The sequence below is a fragment of the Meriones unguiculatus genome, chromosome 3, assembly GCF_030254825.1.
Source record: "Meriones unguiculatus strain TT.TT164.6M chromosome 3, Bangor_MerUng_6.1, whole genome shotgun sequence".
NCBI lineage: Eukaryota > Metazoa > Chordata > Mammalia > Rodentia > Muridae > Meriones > Meriones unguiculatus.
Window position 1 is genome coordinate 30,174,066 of NC_083351.1, and position 18,269 is coordinate 30,192,334.

At 49.2% G+C, this 18,269-nt stretch overlaps 1 protein-coding gene across 1 annotated transcript; it reads right to left on the reverse strand.

Annotated features, from left to right (window-relative positions):
* Positions 1-13,166: 13,166 nt before the first annotated feature.
* Positions 13,167-17,672, reverse strand: Cldn19 (claudin 19). Its single transcript, XM_021635012.2, has 5 exons — positions 17,284-17,672; positions 16,029-16,193; positions 15,849-15,933; positions 14,072-14,224; positions 13,167-13,309 (listed from the first exon to the last, which is right to left on the reverse strand). Exons 1-5 carry the CDS (start codon positions 17,504-17,506, stop codon positions 13,261-13,263), a joined length of 675 nt encoding a protein of 224 aa, XP_021490687.1. The 5' UTR covers positions 17,507-17,672; the 3' UTR covers positions 13,167-13,260.
* Between the last annotated feature and the right edge of the window lie 597 nt (positions 17,673-18,269).

Consider the following 18,269-nt stretch of genomic DNA (forward strand, 5'->3'; position numbering starts at 1 on the left):
TCTGACCATGTCAAGGAAATTAGGACAGGTGTCTCTTTGGATTGTGGTTCGCCATAGCTAGGGGACATGTGACAAATTGACATTAAAATTGACTATGGTCATAGTTGCTAAGAAAGATGACCAAGGGGATACAGTTTTAGAATGCCTTTGGATAACAAGGTGAAGTGACCAGATCTACAAGTCCAAGAGACTTGGGACAGAAATCCAAAAGAAAGGGTATAAAACTAGGTGTTTTCATCATTGGAAGTGAAGGGAGGGAGGAATTAATAGATAACATGGACAGATGCCATCCAATCTTAGATGGCTAGTGTCTGGTGGATATCAGGGACCAGCTTGGAGTTGAGATATGCTGATAGAAGTCTGCTGTGTGACAGACATGTGGCTACTGGAGTTCATGGTCATGGCCAAGGAATAAATGTGAGGACCAGAAAAAGATGTGATCCAGAGGGAGCTCAGACTCTGAAATGAAGCAATAGCATCAAAAACAAAGGTTAAGAATGTTAGGGTGGGATGAGGCCTGGTGGTGTGGCACCTTTAAATCCCAGCACTTTGCAGAGGCAGGCAGAGCTGTGAGTTTGAGGACAGCCTGGTCCACAGCCAAGACCACACGGAGAAACCCTGTGGAAAAAGGAACAGTTACTGCGCTTATTAATAAGGAGGCTGCTGGTAAGGGCAGGCCTGTCTGTTCGTGCATACTGCTGTTGCCTAAGGGATTAGGGTTGCTGAAGTGGGCAGCTAGCTTCCTTCAGCCTCTAATGGATGTTACTGCTGTGACAACACCATGGATAGGTACCTTGTTTTTAAAAAGTTGGTCTGCCATAGTATCAGCAGGTTAGAATAGACTACTATAGTCTCACGATGTAGGTCAGGCTGGCCTTGGACAAGAGGTCCACCTGCATCACATCAATCCACAAGGCAGATCATAAACTCAAAATGGCTACAAGTCTTTGGAGATATCAGAGCCCACTCCCAGGAACAATTTCCAGCAAAGCCACACCTAGTCTCCAAACAGCCAACTGGAGGCCCATGTTCATTAAAGCCACACCATTATTCACAGGCCCTAGTCACCTTTACCACACTCACCCTCCATGTCCAGTGAGTGTGAGTCCCATGTTGGCCACTCCAGACTGGTGTGCCTAGGCTTCTGACACCTGTGTCATCTGTAAGCTCTCTGCTGCATGCTTTCCACCTTAGAACATAGAATGCAAGAGACCTAGCAAGGCCTGGTAGTACTCTTGAGGCAGAGGCAGGAGGATCTCCATAGCTCGCTCTAGAACAGCCAGGACTCATAGGCCCTGTCAGACATAATCTCAGTTCTTTGCAGAAGCCCGTGTCCTTCCTGTGTCCCACTGTTTGTTCCAGTTTCCTTTTCCTATAACATGCTAGGCCACCATCCCCGCCACAAGGTTTTCATGCATTTCCTCTTGGCTATAGCAGTGTTCCTGCAGATAATCAAAGGACTTTTTCCCTCATTTCTTTAAACCCTTTGGTTTTAGAAGGCCATTTCTAATCCATTTAAAAGTGGCATCCTCTGCCTGTGCACAGGTTCTCATGGTCTCCTGATTCCTTCTTCAGCTCATTGCTGGCACACAAATCATCATCTACATTATTTCCTTTCTGTCCCTGTAGAAGGTAAGCTCTTCAAGGGTAGGAGGTTTTATACTTTGCTTGCCAAATTCAGAACATAATATTGAAATGGGTTGAGAGTAAATGATTATCAGTGTTGAATCGGTTTGACAGTGAGGTGGAGTGAGGGCTGTAGCCAGAAGGGAAGATGAGTAATATGAGTGTGAGTTAGACTGCTATTACATCACACTGTAGCCTGGGGCCCTGAAGCTGCAGTTCTAAAGGTTGCCAAGTCCGAGATCAATTTAAGTTGTGATATGGCTTGCACTCACGAGAAAGGTTACTACTTTCCTGCTGTGTCAACAGGCAGAGAGGAACCCCACCCACCGAGGGCCCCACCCTTATGACCTCATCCAAGCCAAATGGCTTCCTGCTATGGTTTAGATCTGGAATATACCCAAAAGGCTCACAAATTGACAGCTGCTCTCTTGCCCATAGCACTATTTGGAGGGAGGGATGTATGTTGGGAGGTCACTTTACTAGGAGACATGCCTTCAAAGAGGATTGGTGTATTTGTGTGTGTGTTGTTTTATTTGTTTTCTGTTTAGTGGGGGTGGGAGTTGTTTTTTCTTTAGTTTTTTGAGACAGTTTCTCTATGTAGCCCTAACTGTCCTGGAACTCACCGTGTAGAGCAGGCTTGCTTTGAACTCAGATTCACCGTCTTTGCCTTCCGAGGACTGGGATTAAAGGCGTGTGCCACCACCATCTGGCCAAAGAGGACTGTGAGCCAGTCTTGTGTCTTAGACCATAAGGTAAAACAGCTTTGCTCTACCACATGTCTCTAATATGGCAGACTGCCTTACCATAGGCCCAGAAGGAAGAGGAAGAAGGGCCAAATGGTCATGAGCAGAAACCTGAAACTGCTAAACTTTCTTAAGTAGGTCATCTGAGGATTGGGCTAGGAACAGTGTTGGGCATTAAACCCCAGGGTCTCAAGCTTGCACCCTACCTATCCCAGTTTGAGGGTCTTATTTCTGAGAGCTCACATGCACCCCAACATCACCAAGCACCATCACATAGGGAGCTAGGGCTTCAACATGAATGGGGTGAAGGCACTCCCTGACACAGTTCGCTGTGCTGTATAGTTTGCACATTAACCAAGAGCCTCCTGAAAATGAAAATGTGTCTTAGTTAGACTGGAGTAAGATTTACTATGGATCTTATAAACCTAGAGGTCCGTAAAGTTGAGATGAAAGGATGGCTTGTAAGGGGATGGAGAAAAATCAGTCAGTTTTAGGTTTGGGGGATCTGAGTGGAGGTGCTGAATATGATTATTATACATTGTATATAATGTATGAAAATTGTAAATGTTTTGTAGTTAAGGTGCCTTGTGTTGACTTTTTCTTTTTGGCTGTCCTCAAACTCAAAAGATTCTTCTGCCTCTGAAGTGCTGGGATTAAATATATGCACCACCATGCCTGGCTCTTAACTCATTTTGAGACCAAAGAGCCCGAGTTTGGGTTCTGCTAGTGTCTGAAAAGCCTCATTTCTGAAGTGAGGTTAACTGTACTGCTTCCATCAGAGACCTGGTGGACACGTGAAATTTGCTCTACTAGACTCCTTTGCGCCTAGTTCTGACCCAGAAAACTAGGTTAGTGAGACACGGGAGAAGGAAAATGATATAGCATGACTGATGTTTCATACTAATGACTGATTAATAACTAATGACTAATGTTACATACTAACAAACCAATGTTTCATACCTCGGAAGGTAGGACTCCCATGGACACCATGACAAAGGGAAGCCAGAACTGAAGAAATGCAGATCAAATCTTAATAAAGCCTCTACCAAAAACTATTTCCAGGCTTCTTATAGGAGAAAATTAACTTTTTTTTGTGGTTTTTCGAAATAGGGTCTCCCTGTGTAGACCAGGCTGTCTGTCCTAGAACTGGCTCTGTAGACCAGGCTGGCCTCCCAAGTGCTTGGGATTAAAGCCCTGTCCCCAGGTATGTTGTATGTGTGGTGCTAGGTTCCAAACTCGGGGCCTTGGATATGCTAACAAGAGCTCCAACACCAAACTACATCCTCAACCCTTGGTTTTTGGAGAGTGGATGTCCTTACGTAGCCCAACGCTCTGTCTTCAAACCTTCAGCCCTCCCCCTTAGCTAGTACCATATCTGCCACCGTGTCCACCACGGAAACACCTATGTCAGTTTTTGTTTGTTTGTTTTAAGGGACTTAAAGTTGTGAGAGAATACTGTTAGAATCAACATTTTGTTATGGCTCAACAAATGCTGGCTGTTGTAAAGTCCAACAGGTGACAGCCATCAAAATGACAAACGGTAGAGCCGGTGATGTGGCCCGCTCCTTTAGCCAGTCCCAGCATTTTGGAGGCCGCTAGGGCTATGTGAAGAGATCCTGTCCGGAAAAGACTACATTAAAACAAACACACACTGTAGATGTGCTTAACAAGAGAAAGTGGCGTGTGTGTAGGCCTCCAGTTACAGGGGACATAATTGAAGAGGAAGTCCAATTGCTCTGAAATATGCCACGTTTACCTAGGGCCCAGGCTCCCTGAGTGAGCCCATGCTGGCAGTTGCTTGGCAGTGCTTCTAAGACAGACTTCTTCCTAGACTTGGGGTCCGGATAGCAACTGCCCCAAGAACTGCATGGTGCTCCACGACTTTTGGTTTCTCACTATGACAGAATGCCTGACAAAAGCAACTTAGGGTTTACTCTGGCTGGCAGTTTGAGGGTACAGGCCTATGATGTCTTCACAGGAGCTTCAGGCAGCTGTTTGCGTGGCAGGCAAACAGCTCTTCAGGCAGCTCTTTTTATCGTCAGACTGGTACGAATGAGAAACGGACCTCATAGTCTCAGGTGCTTGCATCCTTGGTCCCCGGTTAATGGTGCTGTTGGGGGAGGGTTAGGGAATGGCCTCTTTGTAAATTGCCTTGGCTGTGGTGCTTGTTATCACAGCAATAGAAACGGAATTAATATAGACTGGGACTTTGGCCCGTAGAATACTGTTCTCCTCACTTAGGGTATATGTGTGGCATGTGTATAGTGTATGCGTGTGAAGTGGACAGATTCCTATTCCCAGGCAAACACGTGTCTTCTGCACTGTGTGCCTCAGCTACCCTGTGACAGTCTCAACAGACTAGAAGGTCATCACTTGGACCAGCCTATCTGGCCAGCAAGCTCCTAGGATCTCCCCATTTCTACCTCCCAGTGATAGAGTCACAGGCATGCAGTGATGCTGGTGTTTTACATGCATGTTGTGATTCAAACTGACGGTTACGGAGCTTGACCACTGAGTGTCTCCTCAACCCGACAGTGGGTTTTCCCCTCTTAATGAACTCAGTCTAGAAACTCCATGGGGCTGGAGAGATGGCTCAGCAGTTAAGAGCATTGGCGTCCCTTCCAGAGGACACAGGTTCAATCCCCAGGACCCATATGGCTGCTCACAACTATCTGTAGCTTTTGTTGCAGGGCAAAACACCAGTGGGCATTAGGAAAAAAACAAAACAAAACAGGGCCATGCCCAGCAGGTTGTCTCCTAGGTTAGTCTAGGTTCTGTCAGGTTGGCAGTGTTAGCCATCATAGGTGATTCCACGGGCTTCACATCTTCACCTGCACTGCTGCTGGCTCTGTCCTTGCTCCCCAGTTTCTTTCACAGACATTTTCTTAGTAAAATTCTGAGTCCTCTTGAGGACTTACTGCTTGTAGTACCCAGATAGAGTAAGGGGTTGGGCATAGCCCTATGTTTGATTCTATAATCCAGGAGTGGTGATGCATGCCTGCAGTTCTGACACTGGGGAAATAAAGGCAGAGGATCAAGGGCACCCTTGGCTACAGCAGTTCATTGCCAGCCTGTGACGTGTGATACCTAGTCTCAAAAAGAAGAAAGGCTTCAGGGATGATGAGGAGAGGCAGACAGAACATGAACACCCAGAGCTTAATACCACAGAGAGTTGACTTATTATTGAAATTAAGATGCTGTAAATCAGTCTGGAGTGTTGTAACATGATATTACATGTAACCCCCATAGGAACCACCAGAAAAATAGGGATAAAATAATACATAGAAATGGGATTTTTAATGTGCTGTGAAAGCAACTAAATGTAAAAGGAGACAAGCAGGGAGTGGGCTTTAAAGTACATAGGAAAACAGTGAATGAGTGCCTCTCATCACAAAGTACTTCCCGGAAGTAGGCTTAAAGCTTCCAAATGATAGAATTAATGACAATAAAAACAGCCATCCCCATATATGCTGTCTACAATAGACTCATTAGATTTCAGGATGAAAATGAGTGAAAGGATGGGAAAACATCATTGCCAGCTAGTCCCGGGACAGAAATAATATACATAAAGGTCTGCAAAAATTAAACACTGAAGAAGAAACCAATCAAATAGGCTAATGAAGTATATCAGCTGCTTTCCTTGTTGCTGCAACAACTCACCTGACCCAAGCAACATAGTTTATTCAGCTCCACAGGCTTTTGGTTTTTTTGTTTGTTTTAAGATTTATGCAGTATTCCGCCTGTATGTATGCCTACAGGCCAGAAGACGGCACCAGATATTGTCATAAATGGTTATGACCCATCATGTGGGTGCTGGGAATTAAACTCAGGACCTCTGGAAGAGCAGCCAGTGCTCTTAACCTCTGAGCTATCTCTCCAGCCCTTATAGCCAGGCGTGATGACCATGCCTTCTGTTGTTTTGTTTTTTGAGACAGTTTTTCTGTAAAGGCTTGGCTGTCCTGGAGTCACTTTGTAGAGCCAGCTGGCCTCAAACTCACAGAGATCCGTCTGCCTCTGCCTCTCAAGAGCTAGGATTACAGCCATGAGCTGCCCGATGGGTCTTAGTTTCCTTTTCGCTACTGAGATAAAACACTGATCAAACCCAGCTTGGGGAGCGAAGGGTTTGTTTCACCTCCGAGGTTAGGAAGGGAAGTTGGTGACTGAGGCAGAGACACAAAGGCATGCTGTCCACTGGCTTGCTTTCCCCCCTATGTCCATATTCAAGAAGCCAAAACAGGTGAATGCTTGTGTATAGCTGGCTTTCTCCTTTTCCCTCAGTCCAGGACCCCAGCCAGGAAAGTGCTGCTGCTCTCAGTTAAGGGGGTCCTCCTGCTCTGACTTACCTAACATAGACATTTCCTTCCAGCCATGAATAGAGATTTCACTAAGTGATTCCGGATTCTGTCGAGTTGACACTATTAGCCATGAATGAATAAACCGTTCTCAGAAGAAAGACAATGGCTAATAAGTACTTGGGCGTCCTTAGGTACCAGGGAAATGCTAATCTGCTTCAAGATTCCATTTCACCCTAATCAGAACAGCTATCAAGAAACTGAATGACGCTGGGTATAGTCCCAAGATAAAGGCATCTGTGGGTTCCAAGAAGCCAGAGCTATGTAGCAAGACCCTGTCTCAAAAGGAGAGCAAAGAGGTGATACTGTAACTTGTTTATTGTGGTATCTTAAGATCTTAAGTTTGGATTGTAATGCGTAATTGTTATGTAAAAGGGGGAAGTAAAATTGTGCTCATTAAATAATAATTTTGAAATGTACTCTGAAGTTGCCTAGTATTTTTTTTTTAACATTATTATTTTGTGTGGAGGGTCAGAGGACAACTTGCAGGAGTCAGTTTTCTTTTTCCATCATTTTGGTCGTTGGGGTTGAACTCGGTTCACCAGGCATTGTTGCAAGAACCCTACCACTGAGCCAACTCACCAGCTCCTATCCATAGGATTTTGAAGAGACTTTTTTTTTATTAACTTATTAAAAGTTATTTTTATTTTCTGTGTACCTGTGTTTTGCCTGCATGTATGTTGGTATCACCTGTGTGCCTGGTTCCTGTCAGAGGCCAGAAGTTATCAGATCTCTGCAACTGTAGTTACAGATTGATTTTAACCATGTGAGCGCTGAGACCCAAACTGAAACATCAGCAGGAGCCATCTTTCTCTTCCTCCACTTCCTCCTTCTTTTGTGGTGGTTGTTATTCCTGGAGCCCCGGGTGGCCTCAAATCGACTTTGTAGCAAAGGAGGCTGAGGATGGTCTTGAACTTCTCTTTCTGCCTTCGCCTCTCTCATGTTGGGATTTCAGACAGGTGCCCCACACCAGACTTTGTTCATATTTTATTTCTTTGTGGCCGTGTCTCACTCTGTAGCCTAGCTGGCCTGGGACTTGCTATGTGTGGCCCAAATCTCAACTTCTGAAGGACTGGAATAACCATGCCCAGATAAGAGAGCTTTGCTTGCTGGGCAGTGCTTTTGCACAGCTTTAATCCCAGCACTCAGGGAGGCAGAGATGGGTAGATCTCTGAGTTCCAGTTCATCCTGGTCTACAGAGTAAGTTCCAGGACATCCAGAGCTGCACACACAGAGAGAGAAAGAGAGAGAACCATGCCTGACTTCAAACTCCTGCAATGCTGAGACAATTCTGTTGACATAAGAATAGCAGACAAAATATAAATACAATTTCTAAATTATTTGTTTTTCCGAGACAGGGTTTCTCCAATTAGCCCTAGCTGTTCTGGAACTCACTCTGTAGGCCAAGCTAGCTTCAAACTCACAGAGATCCACTCTAAACACCATTTTTACTAAAGTGTTTGATTGTGGGGAGATACATGTGTCCCAAGTGCATGTGGCGATCAGAGGACAACTTGCAAGCGTCACTTCTTCCTCTGGGTCCTGGAGAATCAAACTTCGGTCATCAGGTTTAGCAGCAAGTGCACTAGAAGAGGGCACCAGATCTCATTCTCATTATAGATGATTGTGAGCCACTGTGTGGTTGCTGGGAATTGAACTCAGGACCTTTGGAAGAACAGCCAGTGTTCTTAACCTCTGAGCCAGCCCAAAAGAGATCTTTCTAAATGCAGATAGTAAACAGTTTTGAAAAGAACATGGAGATACAGGGACGTGACACCGATGCTCAGGGTTGCGCTCACCCCAGATGTCTCTCAGAGGCCACCAGTATTCACCTGGAGGAGGGAAAAATTCAGATACAGGCTCACAAGATGTGACAAGCTTTGTAAGCTGCCCTATGCTTTTTGAGTTAGGGACATTGCACAAGCATTCCATGCTAGTCATTTAAACTGACACATGAGTGTCATCCAGGGGCCTGAGGATCTAAGGAGCTGAGCCTTGTTCCTGATTTGCTCATGCCTTCAGGCACCTATTGAAAGCAAGTTACTGAAGGAAAATACCATTGTGCTAGGTTTAAATTGCTCTGTGAATGTTTTCTTCAAATACCAAATACAGCACCAGTTTAAAGATGCATACATAGGTCATGACATTACCTAAAAGAAAAGACATGAACGAGGCCCAATGGAAAAAAATTAGAAAAGGAGCCATGGGATTTCCAGATACCAAATGTAAGAAGATAAAGCCATTGTGCAACACATACCTAGCAAGGAGAGAACTAGAAAACTGGCAGGTGTATGAACTACACTATTTCCATGCCCCCCTGACTCACACTGAGGCTTGGTTGGTTGGTTGGTTGGTTGGTTTTGGTTTTTTGAGACAGGGTTTCTTTGTATAGCCTTAGCTGTCCTGGAGTAGCTTTTTAGACCAGGCTACCCTTGAACTCACAGAGACTTTCCTTCCTGTGCCTCCCTGTAGTGCTGGGATTACAGGTGTGCACCACCACGCCTGGCAGGCATAGCTCTTAACTCTCAGTAATAACTCAGAATGTGACGGTATTTGTAGAAAAATGAGCCAGCTGGACACCTGTGATCAGAAAATACAGTATCCACAGAAAAGTCGGGAAGCAGGTTTAAAGGCTGACTAAAGACAGTTAAAGATAAAATCAGCTCACTGAGGGGCTGCAGAAGGCAAGTCTGGAGGTAGGGAGGTTGCTTTTATAGAAGTAGCATTTATGCTGAAACAAAGAGACTAAAGACTCCACCCAGAAAACTCTTTAAACAGTCCAGCTATCAGGATACAAAATTAGCTAACAATAAGCAGGAGCTTTCCTGTATACAAATAAATACATAAAAGCATGTGGAAAAAGAAATCAGGGAAACAATTCCACTACCGTCACTTAAAGAGAGCAATGGAAGAAGAAACCCAACCAAATTGCTGCAAGACTTGAATATAAACTTTAAAACACAAGAGAGAATAAAGACAACAGAAGGAAGATTTCCCTGCACTCACAGGTTAAAAAGAATAAAAGTAAGAAAATAACTATCCTAATCAGAGCCACCAACAGATTTACTACAATCCCCATCAAAATCCCAAAGCCATTCTTCACAAAAGTAGAAAAAGGCATTCACAACTCCTGTGGAGAAATTGGGACTGCAGCTCAGCTGTTCCAGCATGCACATAGCCTCAAGTCTGGCCCTGGTCCCTAGCACTGCCTGGAAGAGGCAGAGTAGTGCATGCCTCAAATCCCAGAACTCAAGAGGTGGAGACAGGAGAATCACAAGTTCTCGGACCCCGTCTCAAAGTAAATTTTGCTGAGCTAAAGAAATGGGTCAGTGGTTAAGGGCACTGGCTGCTTCATCCAAAGGACCCAAGTTCAGTTCCCAGCATCCACTTCACCAGATTCACAGCCACCTGTAACTCCAGAGTCTCTACTGTTCTCTCTGCTCTTCCAGCCTCTGTTGGTACCTGCACTCCCATGGCATACATCCATACAAACACATACACATAAAGATTTTTTTTTTTTAAGCCTTTTAAAATTTTTGCTGGACCCTCAGGAAGCAGGGGTAAATCTGTAAGTTTGAGGCCAACCTGGTCTTGGTCTATAGTGCAAGTTTCAGATTATCCAGGGCCACACAGTAAGACCCTGTCTCAAAAAAAAAAAAAAAAAAAAATCCAAGTAAAAAACAGGAAATCACCTTCATCCTTCATTATACCTAATAAGCACAGGATGCTGGAAATTCCCATGTTAAGGAAGAACCACGCAGTTCTCTTCAGCGTGCATTAGTGTTTCTCAAACTTGAACATGCGGTCACCGCATGGAGGTCTTATAAAATGCCACGCTTCATAGGAGACCTGGGTGGGGACAGAGATGGTGAGTGGCAGGTGACACAATGAAGGAGTCTGAGGTGTCGTCGGACACGAAAGTCGAGTGTCTTTATTCCCTGGTGAGAGTGAGGACCATGACAGATGCAGCTAGCAAACACTGGAGGTTCCTTCAAACTTTTTATTTCTTTTTCTTTCATTAGCAAACATACAAATGAAGGGGTGGAGCGGGCCCCGTCGGCAGATGGCATGCCCCAACGTCAGAGCTCTCCTTGCCATAAACTTGTTCTGAGAGAGGTTAAAGCAAATCCGGCCAGCCTTTCAGTTGCATCTCTACCAGATAAGGATCAAGAAAAAATTTTTTAAAAAGCCTACACTCAGTGTCATTTCCACACAGAGTAATAGTATTATGTAGCACAAAAATAATAACGTCTTGAACTTGTCTCATAGCCATATGTTTTTCAAGCATCTTCCCAGGCTGTTGCTTATTGGTCCATTCCCCCAGGGCCTGGGACTTCAGGAACTGAATGCAAAGCTATGTTCCTTCTAAAATCAAAGGGTACAACTTGCCAGCTTCACTTCTGGGACTCTGTTTCCTAAAACGGGACTGGCAATAGCTTTAGAACCATGCCCTTTGAGTGTGAGCCTCGTCTTCCTCGGTCCTTGCCTGATCCCTCAGCCTTGAGGTTAGAACAGTAAACAGTGAACTAGCCATTTGAAGGGGGTTGCTTCAGGAGACACCGGGAGGCCACATTCCCCCAACTTTGAGCTTTCAACTCCTTCAGTTTCTTCCACATACTTCCTTCCCACCCCCACCCCACCCCCGTACCTCACGGTTTTTTAATCAGTGTGTAAAATGGTTGCATATTTCATCGAGGTGCATGACCCTCTGCCCTTCCAGTCTCCAGTATGGATAGAATGAGCTCCTACAATGTCACCCCATTTTCAGGTCTCGTCCTTGCATGGAGCCGTCCCCTCTCACAGCCTGCCCCTGACAGCTGTAAGATACAGTATATTCTGCCTGCACATTCCCCCACCAAGTTTTGAGCCTCCTTAGCTCTCAGACTCTGAAGAGGAGACAGGAAACTTCCTGCCAGCATTACAACCAAATGCCAAAGGCTGCTAAGTACCAGACCTGGGGAGGGGATATCCGTGTCACCCTGGATTTCATAGGTTTCTTGTGTTAGTCAGGCTGCACGTGACAGGATTCAAAGTTAAAATCATTAAGCACAAAGGGACATTGATGGCAAGGATGTGGGCGTCTCCTCCAGTGGACTGGACTCCGGAAAGGCAGGAGGTGGACTTCCCTTCTGGTCTAGCCTCTCCCCCACCCTTTTCTGGTAGGCTCCTTCCGCCCTCAGCAGCTCCCTCAGATCTGAGTGTAGGCCTCAAGGAGTTACCCCTGTATGATGCACACACTGCAAAGGAGTTGTGTGAATTCTGATGTCCACCAGGCCAACTCACTCACTGTGTTTGGGTGGAGTCTGGGCATCCCTTTCTAGATGACTCCAATGCCCACCTGAGACCAAGAGCCACCTGATGGCCTCAGACACCCAGACAGCGCTCTCCTGTGGGTCTCACAGCTCAAGGGGCCTCACTTGGGGAGACCTGTTTCTGGCTGCCACCGATCAGAAGATTAGCTAGTCAGCAGTTTAGCAGGTGTGTGATTATCTGACCATAGCACCTCTCCTGTCAGCTGCTCCCCTCCTCCCACCCCACTGGCAGCTGTAGTGTTTTAGTCTTTGCACCTCAAGGCTGCAAGGTCAATCTTGAGCATGAAGCTGAGTGCACTTCTGGGGATCCAGGAGCTTGGTGGGTGATGTGCTCACAGACTAAAAGTGGAAAAAAACCGGTGCTAGCCGGCTAGCTAGGAAGGCTTGTGGGAAGCAAGAGAAAGATAGTGGTGGACACCTCTTCCCCGGAGAGGGATAGATCTGGAGAGGGCTGGGTGGCAGAGGCCTGCAAGTGAAGGCAGAGGCCATCACACTGGCTGGGAACACTGAAGATGCAGGACACTGTTGTCCAACCCTGGGCTGGTTTCCCTCAGTTCCTTGGAGGCCTTGACCTTTTCTAGAAAGTCATACCTGGGCTTCGAGACCTTGTTGCCTGGCTGCACTTTTGTGTGACTGGGACTCTGACAGTCACTGCCGAAGTAAGGTGAGAACTGAGCTGAGGGCTTTGGAGTTGCCTGGGGGCAGTCCTTTTTCAATGTCCCTCTCCATTTTTCACCGAGGGAGCTCCTACAGTGTTCCCTCACTTGGATGTAACCCAGCCCCCAGTTGAGCCTCACAGAGACTATCCTTTTCCTCAGGAAGGCTCCGAGGGAGGGCCTAGAACATTCGACCTATGGGATGGTCTCTGTGCCCGGGGTTCCCTCACCCTGAGGCCCTGCTCCCTCACTAAGCCAGGCTTCAGGTGGCCTCCAGGGGTAGCTGTGGTCTCCCCTCATGGAAGTCCTGGCAGCACACTCCAAGATGGGGCAGGCAGAGATCCAGAGCAAGACCCTATGTGCTTCCTGCTCCGCCTGTGCCCCAGAACCCACCTCCATAGCCCCAGGAGTTGGCTCTGACCTCTCTAGCCCAGGCCCCACCCTAGGCGCGTGGGAATACACAGGATGACATCACACTTGGGGGCTGAATGTTCACTTCTCTTTCCAAAAAAAATACCAAATATACAGTCTAGGTGTGGTAGGGGGCAGGGCCTGGCTGGGAACCTGGACCTTACACACCCAGGGGGCCCTTGATGGAGGCGGGCAATTTAACAACGGGTCTGCAAGTCAAAAGAGAGAAGGCTGGTTAGTGGGATGAATGAAGATACAGGAGACGGGGACTGCAGAGTTCAGGCCCAGGCACCCTGCCTATGGCTAGATTCCTATGGCACCCTGCCTGGGGGCCTTTCCTGGGGGTGGAAGTGATACAGTTTGACCTCGTGACCTGTATGGGCATCGAAACAATGTTGAGCAATTAACTGCCAGGGCCTGACGCCTGCTCTCACAGACAAAAGAGACACAGGCCTGCAGGTCTCTCTGAAGCTCAGTGTCCTTGTGTGTGTGTTGTGGGGACAGTCCTTAGCCCAGAGGATTTCCTCTGTGTGGTCTCTATGGAAGTGAATGGAGTATGAAGAGCCGCCGGGCACAAAGAGCTATGCGCTGAGATCCTTCTGCTGGTTCTCAGGGCCCCCCAGGATATACTAGGCAGATGGCCCTTGTCAGCACATAAGTGGGCAGGAGAAGGAGCCAGTGGCCCAAGCCAGGGTATAAGGCCCCGTGTACCCATTCTGGTGTAGACAGACCAGGCCTGGTTCTTACTGGGTGACATGTGTGGGTTGGGTCTGGCCTCTGATCTCTTTGAGTATCTGAGTCTGGGACTCAGAGCCTGTGTCGAGGACCAGGTGCTTGGGAGCTTCAAACTGAGTTCAAGGGATCTGTACCCCATCTGCCCCTGCCCAGGGTACTATGTAGTCTGGCTGGAGTTCTGGGCGAGGGGGTTGCTGGGCAAAGGGGCTGGGCAGGACAGGCAGACTCAGACGTACTCTCGGGCAGCAGTTGAGGGTCCAGAGCGATAGGGCTGTGGGATGCTGTTGGCTCTCTCGGGCTCCGGACACGTGCAGCAGAGAAAGGAGCCTCCCAGCATGGCCAGGCCTGCAGAGGCCCAGCCCACAAACAGAGCTGGGCCAAATTCAAACCTGTAAGAGAAGGACTGTATCAGACTGCAAACCACAGCCTGCCCCTGCCCCAACCAGCACCGGGTAGACGGAGGTCAGCACACAAAGCCCACAGGCCTCCTCCTTCTCTCCAAATAGACTAGGGGGAGTGCTCACCCCATGTCCCTCCCCACCAGCTCAAGCCTCGGGTGGGCAGTTCAGGCTCATTTCCTCATCTGGTGGCTACAGGGATCCAGATGTTTGCAGCAAAACAATCTGCTGTCTTCTTTCCTCTTCAGGTCTGGTCTATGGAACAGCGTCCAGCCAGGTCTGCTCCTTACTGCCCTCTGGAGATGGTTGCCTGGCCTTCTGGGCTCTCCACACCTAGCCCTTCCAGCCAGCCATCTCGGTATGGGTTTCCCTTCCTAGAACACCTTCCCAGCTCTTTCTCTACATTCAGGGCCAGTTCATACGGAGCCTCCCGACTGGGGGACTTGCCTCGTTGTTCCCCTTCACCCCGCTACAGGCTCACCTCACCACTCATTACAACCCCCACCAGGGGGTGTCTCTGACCTGTAGGGCAGACAGAGGCTTAACTGTGTTCTCAGGACCCAGCCAAGGTGGCCCTGAGAGTCCTGAAGAAATGGATGGTTTTTGTGCCAGCCTGGCACCTCGGGTTAGACCTTGCATGACAGGTCTTTATGCTGTAGCTGCCTACACAGGGGACAACTCTCTTGTCTGAATCCTCCTTCTCTGTCTCCTCCATGGAGCCTTTCCGTGGAGACAGACCAAGCACCCTTTCTTTCTCATCCCCATCCACCCCAGAGTCGGCAGAACATCTTTGCTCCTGGCTGGGCTGAGAGGAATGGAAGAACCAGTTACACCCAGGCCCTTCTAAAAGCCCCTGTCTACCCCCCTACCCACCCACCCACCCACCCACCCACCCACCCACCCACCCACGACTTTGCCCTTACAAATTCTGACCAAAGTAGCTCCCAATTCTATGTTCTGCTTCTTGCTGCTACCTCCCTCAACCAGAGCCCTCGGCTGGAGGCAAGGCCACGGCCACTCCACTGGGCTGGGCCGCCGTCCTCCCTGCTCTTTGCACACAGCAGAGGGCAGTCACAGCCTCCCCCAGGATGAGGGGCAAATTCTCCTCCCCGCTGCTGGGTCTTATCATAGCTCCCCATTTTCTCGAGCCTCCTCTACCCAGCTCCCCCTTCCTTGCTCTACTACTGCCTCCTGTAGGGAGCTGTCTTGGTCTGCTGTCACCAATGGAATTAAAGCAAGCCCAGGTGTACTGAGGCCTGGGAGAAACCTCTTTCCTGATCGCCTCTTGGATCCTCACAACCACAGGAAAGCAAGCTGGTCCTGGCATGAAAAGGTTAAGTCACAAGTGACCCGGGTCACCCAGAAAGAACACAGATCTAGAGAGAGCTAGATCTCAGACCCAGAGTTAGGACACTGGACTCCCCAGGGGCCTGCCTGTACTAGGATGTCCTCGGAAGGTCTCCTGTCCCTCCCCAAGGGCCTGGCCACACCCCACATGGCTCTCCTTTCTTAGAAACTAGCTGGGGCCTGTTCCCTAGTTCCCTATTTCCTCTTCTAAGTGACAGCTGGGGCCAGAGGAGGACAGATAGGAGGGAAGCTTAGCTCCGGCACTCACCTGGCGTTGACAGGTGTGCTAGGGTTGAAGAATTCCTGGGTCACCAGGGTAGCATACCATGAGACAGCGGTCAAAGTACAGAGACCTAAGGACCAAGTAGGGGTGCTCAGCTATGCCTGGCCCAGCCAGCCACCAGAGGTAGCCTAGCTGCATAGTCAAGAGGGGAGAAGAGGCACTCACCGGCCAAGAGGAAGAGGGCACCCCCAGAGATGGCCACGCGGCTCTTGGCGATGGGGTTGCTGTCTCCAACCCGAGTACACTTCATGCCTACGACGCTGAGCACCATGGCCACAAAACCCAGGAGCACCGCCACCACCATCAGGGCCCTCGCTGACTGGATGTGACCTGAGGCAGTGGGAGAAGGGACTGAGCAGGCATGGGGAACTAGGAGATGGGGGCGCAAAATAGAGGGTTGGACCAGAAATGGGAGGAAGCCAGTGTGGGAAGGGCTTAAGTGGAAGCCCAATGGAGCCTGAGCACTCGCCTGTCTGTGAGATGACACAATGAGTATATGAGAATCATCATCGCTGACCCCATTTCCCACTGGCCGTAACCGGCTCCTCTGGATGGTGCGAAGGGAAGGGATAGTTTGGATCTGCTCCTCTGCGGCTTTCTCTTGGGCCTGGTGTACCCTCAGGCAGCAGGAGATAGGGCAGGGTGCCGCTCAGGATACCGCCAGAGAAAGAGCTGAGGGTGTGTGAGGACCAACTAAGGCCAGCTTGGTCCCAGTGGCAACCCGGTCAGCCACTTATGGAGCTGAATGCCCGCTTCTCTATGAACGTGTTGGCGAGTGCTAGGCCGCAGGCAGCTCGGGAGACTTGAGTCCCTGAGGGAGGCCAGTGATCTGCCTGGACCAGTGTGAAGTGGGACTGGCTAGTGGCAGTTCTGCTCAGGGCCCTGTTGGAGTGCAGGTGGAATAACCCCAAGGTCAGAAATGTAATGGTGTCTGACTCTGTGTATGTGTGTGTGTGCGAGCATGTGCCGTGCTCTATTGCTGTGTGTCCAGCTGTGTGAGGTGTATAATCTCATGTGTGTGTATACATACATCTGTGTCTGTCAGTATGGAATATGGAGAGAAGAGGAGCAGAGGGTGTTAACAGGCTTCTGGAGCCAGACTAACCTCAGTCCATCCTCTCATGTCCTATGTTCTCCTGGTTACACAGGAGAACATCAGAATGCAAAAGGCTCGGTGAGTTGCAGGGCTATGATGTCAGGACAGGGAGCCCAAGCTGTCAGCCTCGCAGGCTCCTGCTTCCCCAGAGTAAGGGACCTGGCTGGCCTGGACTCTCCAGTGTACACGGGACAGTAGTTAGGAAATCACACAGGGTTTGGAGCATGTGGCCCAGCGCTGAGGGCACACGCCATGAGAGAGCTTGCCCTAAACCTCCCCAGCCCAGCCAGTGTCCCCTCCCAGGCTCCCCCGCCTGAGGCCTACCGTCCAGGGCCAGAAGCGAATCGTAGAGCTTGCATTGCACCTGCCCGGTGCTCTGAGAGGCGCAAGACATCCACAGCCCTTCGTACAGGCCCACGGCGGTGATGATGGCATCGCCTGCGTAGGAGGACTGCTTCCACTGCGGCAGGGCAGTGCTGGCGATGATGCCCACCCAGCCGCCCAGGGCTAGGAAGTAGCCCAGGAGCTGGAGGCCCGAGTTGGCCATGGTGCAGGAAGGAGTCTGAGGGTTCCAGGGCTCAGAGGTGGGCCAGGGTCTGGAGCAGCGCTGCGGTCATGGTAAGGGCTGGGACAGGGGAGCTCAGCAGCCCAGGAGGCTGGGAGGAGACAGACGGCTGGCTGGCCAGCCTCAGAGTCAGCCCCGCAAAAGGCAGTGGCTGCTGGATTCCAGAATGCAGGGGGCGGCCCAGGGGCTGGAAAAGGCCAAAACCCGCCCACAGTCAGTCCCCAGGAGAGCTCTTGCCCAGCTTCTTCAGGGTGGACGGAGGAACCTAGCGACCAAGCTGGGGTACCCCTGCCCTCCCTGTCTCAATACGAAGGACAGGAGGGGCTAGGAGGAGTGACCCTTCCCCTCAAGGCCTTTCCAACCAGGGAACCCCCGCTCAGGAGTGTGATTGCGGTGCCTAAGGATTCTCCTAATCCCTTCAGTAAATGCAGGTTCAGTGATTGGCTTTACTCTGCTTTCGTGTGCCTGATCTGAACCTAGGGTTTCTTGCCCACTGATTTGAGGACAGAAAAGGAAAGACATTTTAGTTACACGGGAAAAACTAGAGTTAGGGATGTGTATGTGTGTGTGTGTGCCTGCACACACACACTGCGTATGGAAATGCATATGGAAATGCCTTGTATGTGTGAGGCAAGCGTTCTACCATGAGAGTTAGTTTTGGGGTAAGGGCTCAAAGACCAGATGTGCAGAGACTAGACTAGACATGAAGAGTTAGGGAGAAGAGTCTTGGGGTATCTGGAAGCCA

Coding starts and splice junctions, on each gene's coding strand:
- Cldn19 (XM_021635012.2), bottom strand. CDS start 17,506: ATGGCCAACTCGGGCCTCCAGCTCCTGGGCTACTTCCTAGCCCTGGGC. Junction 15,934..16,028: donor TGCCCTCTTCCTCTTGGCCG/GTGAGTGCCTCT, acceptor CTTGGTCCTTAG/GTCTCTGTACTTTGACCGCT. Junction 13,310..14,071: donor CCCTCAACTGCTGCCCGAGA/GTACGTCTGAGT, acceptor TTTGACTTGCAG/ACCCGTTGTTAAATTGCCCG.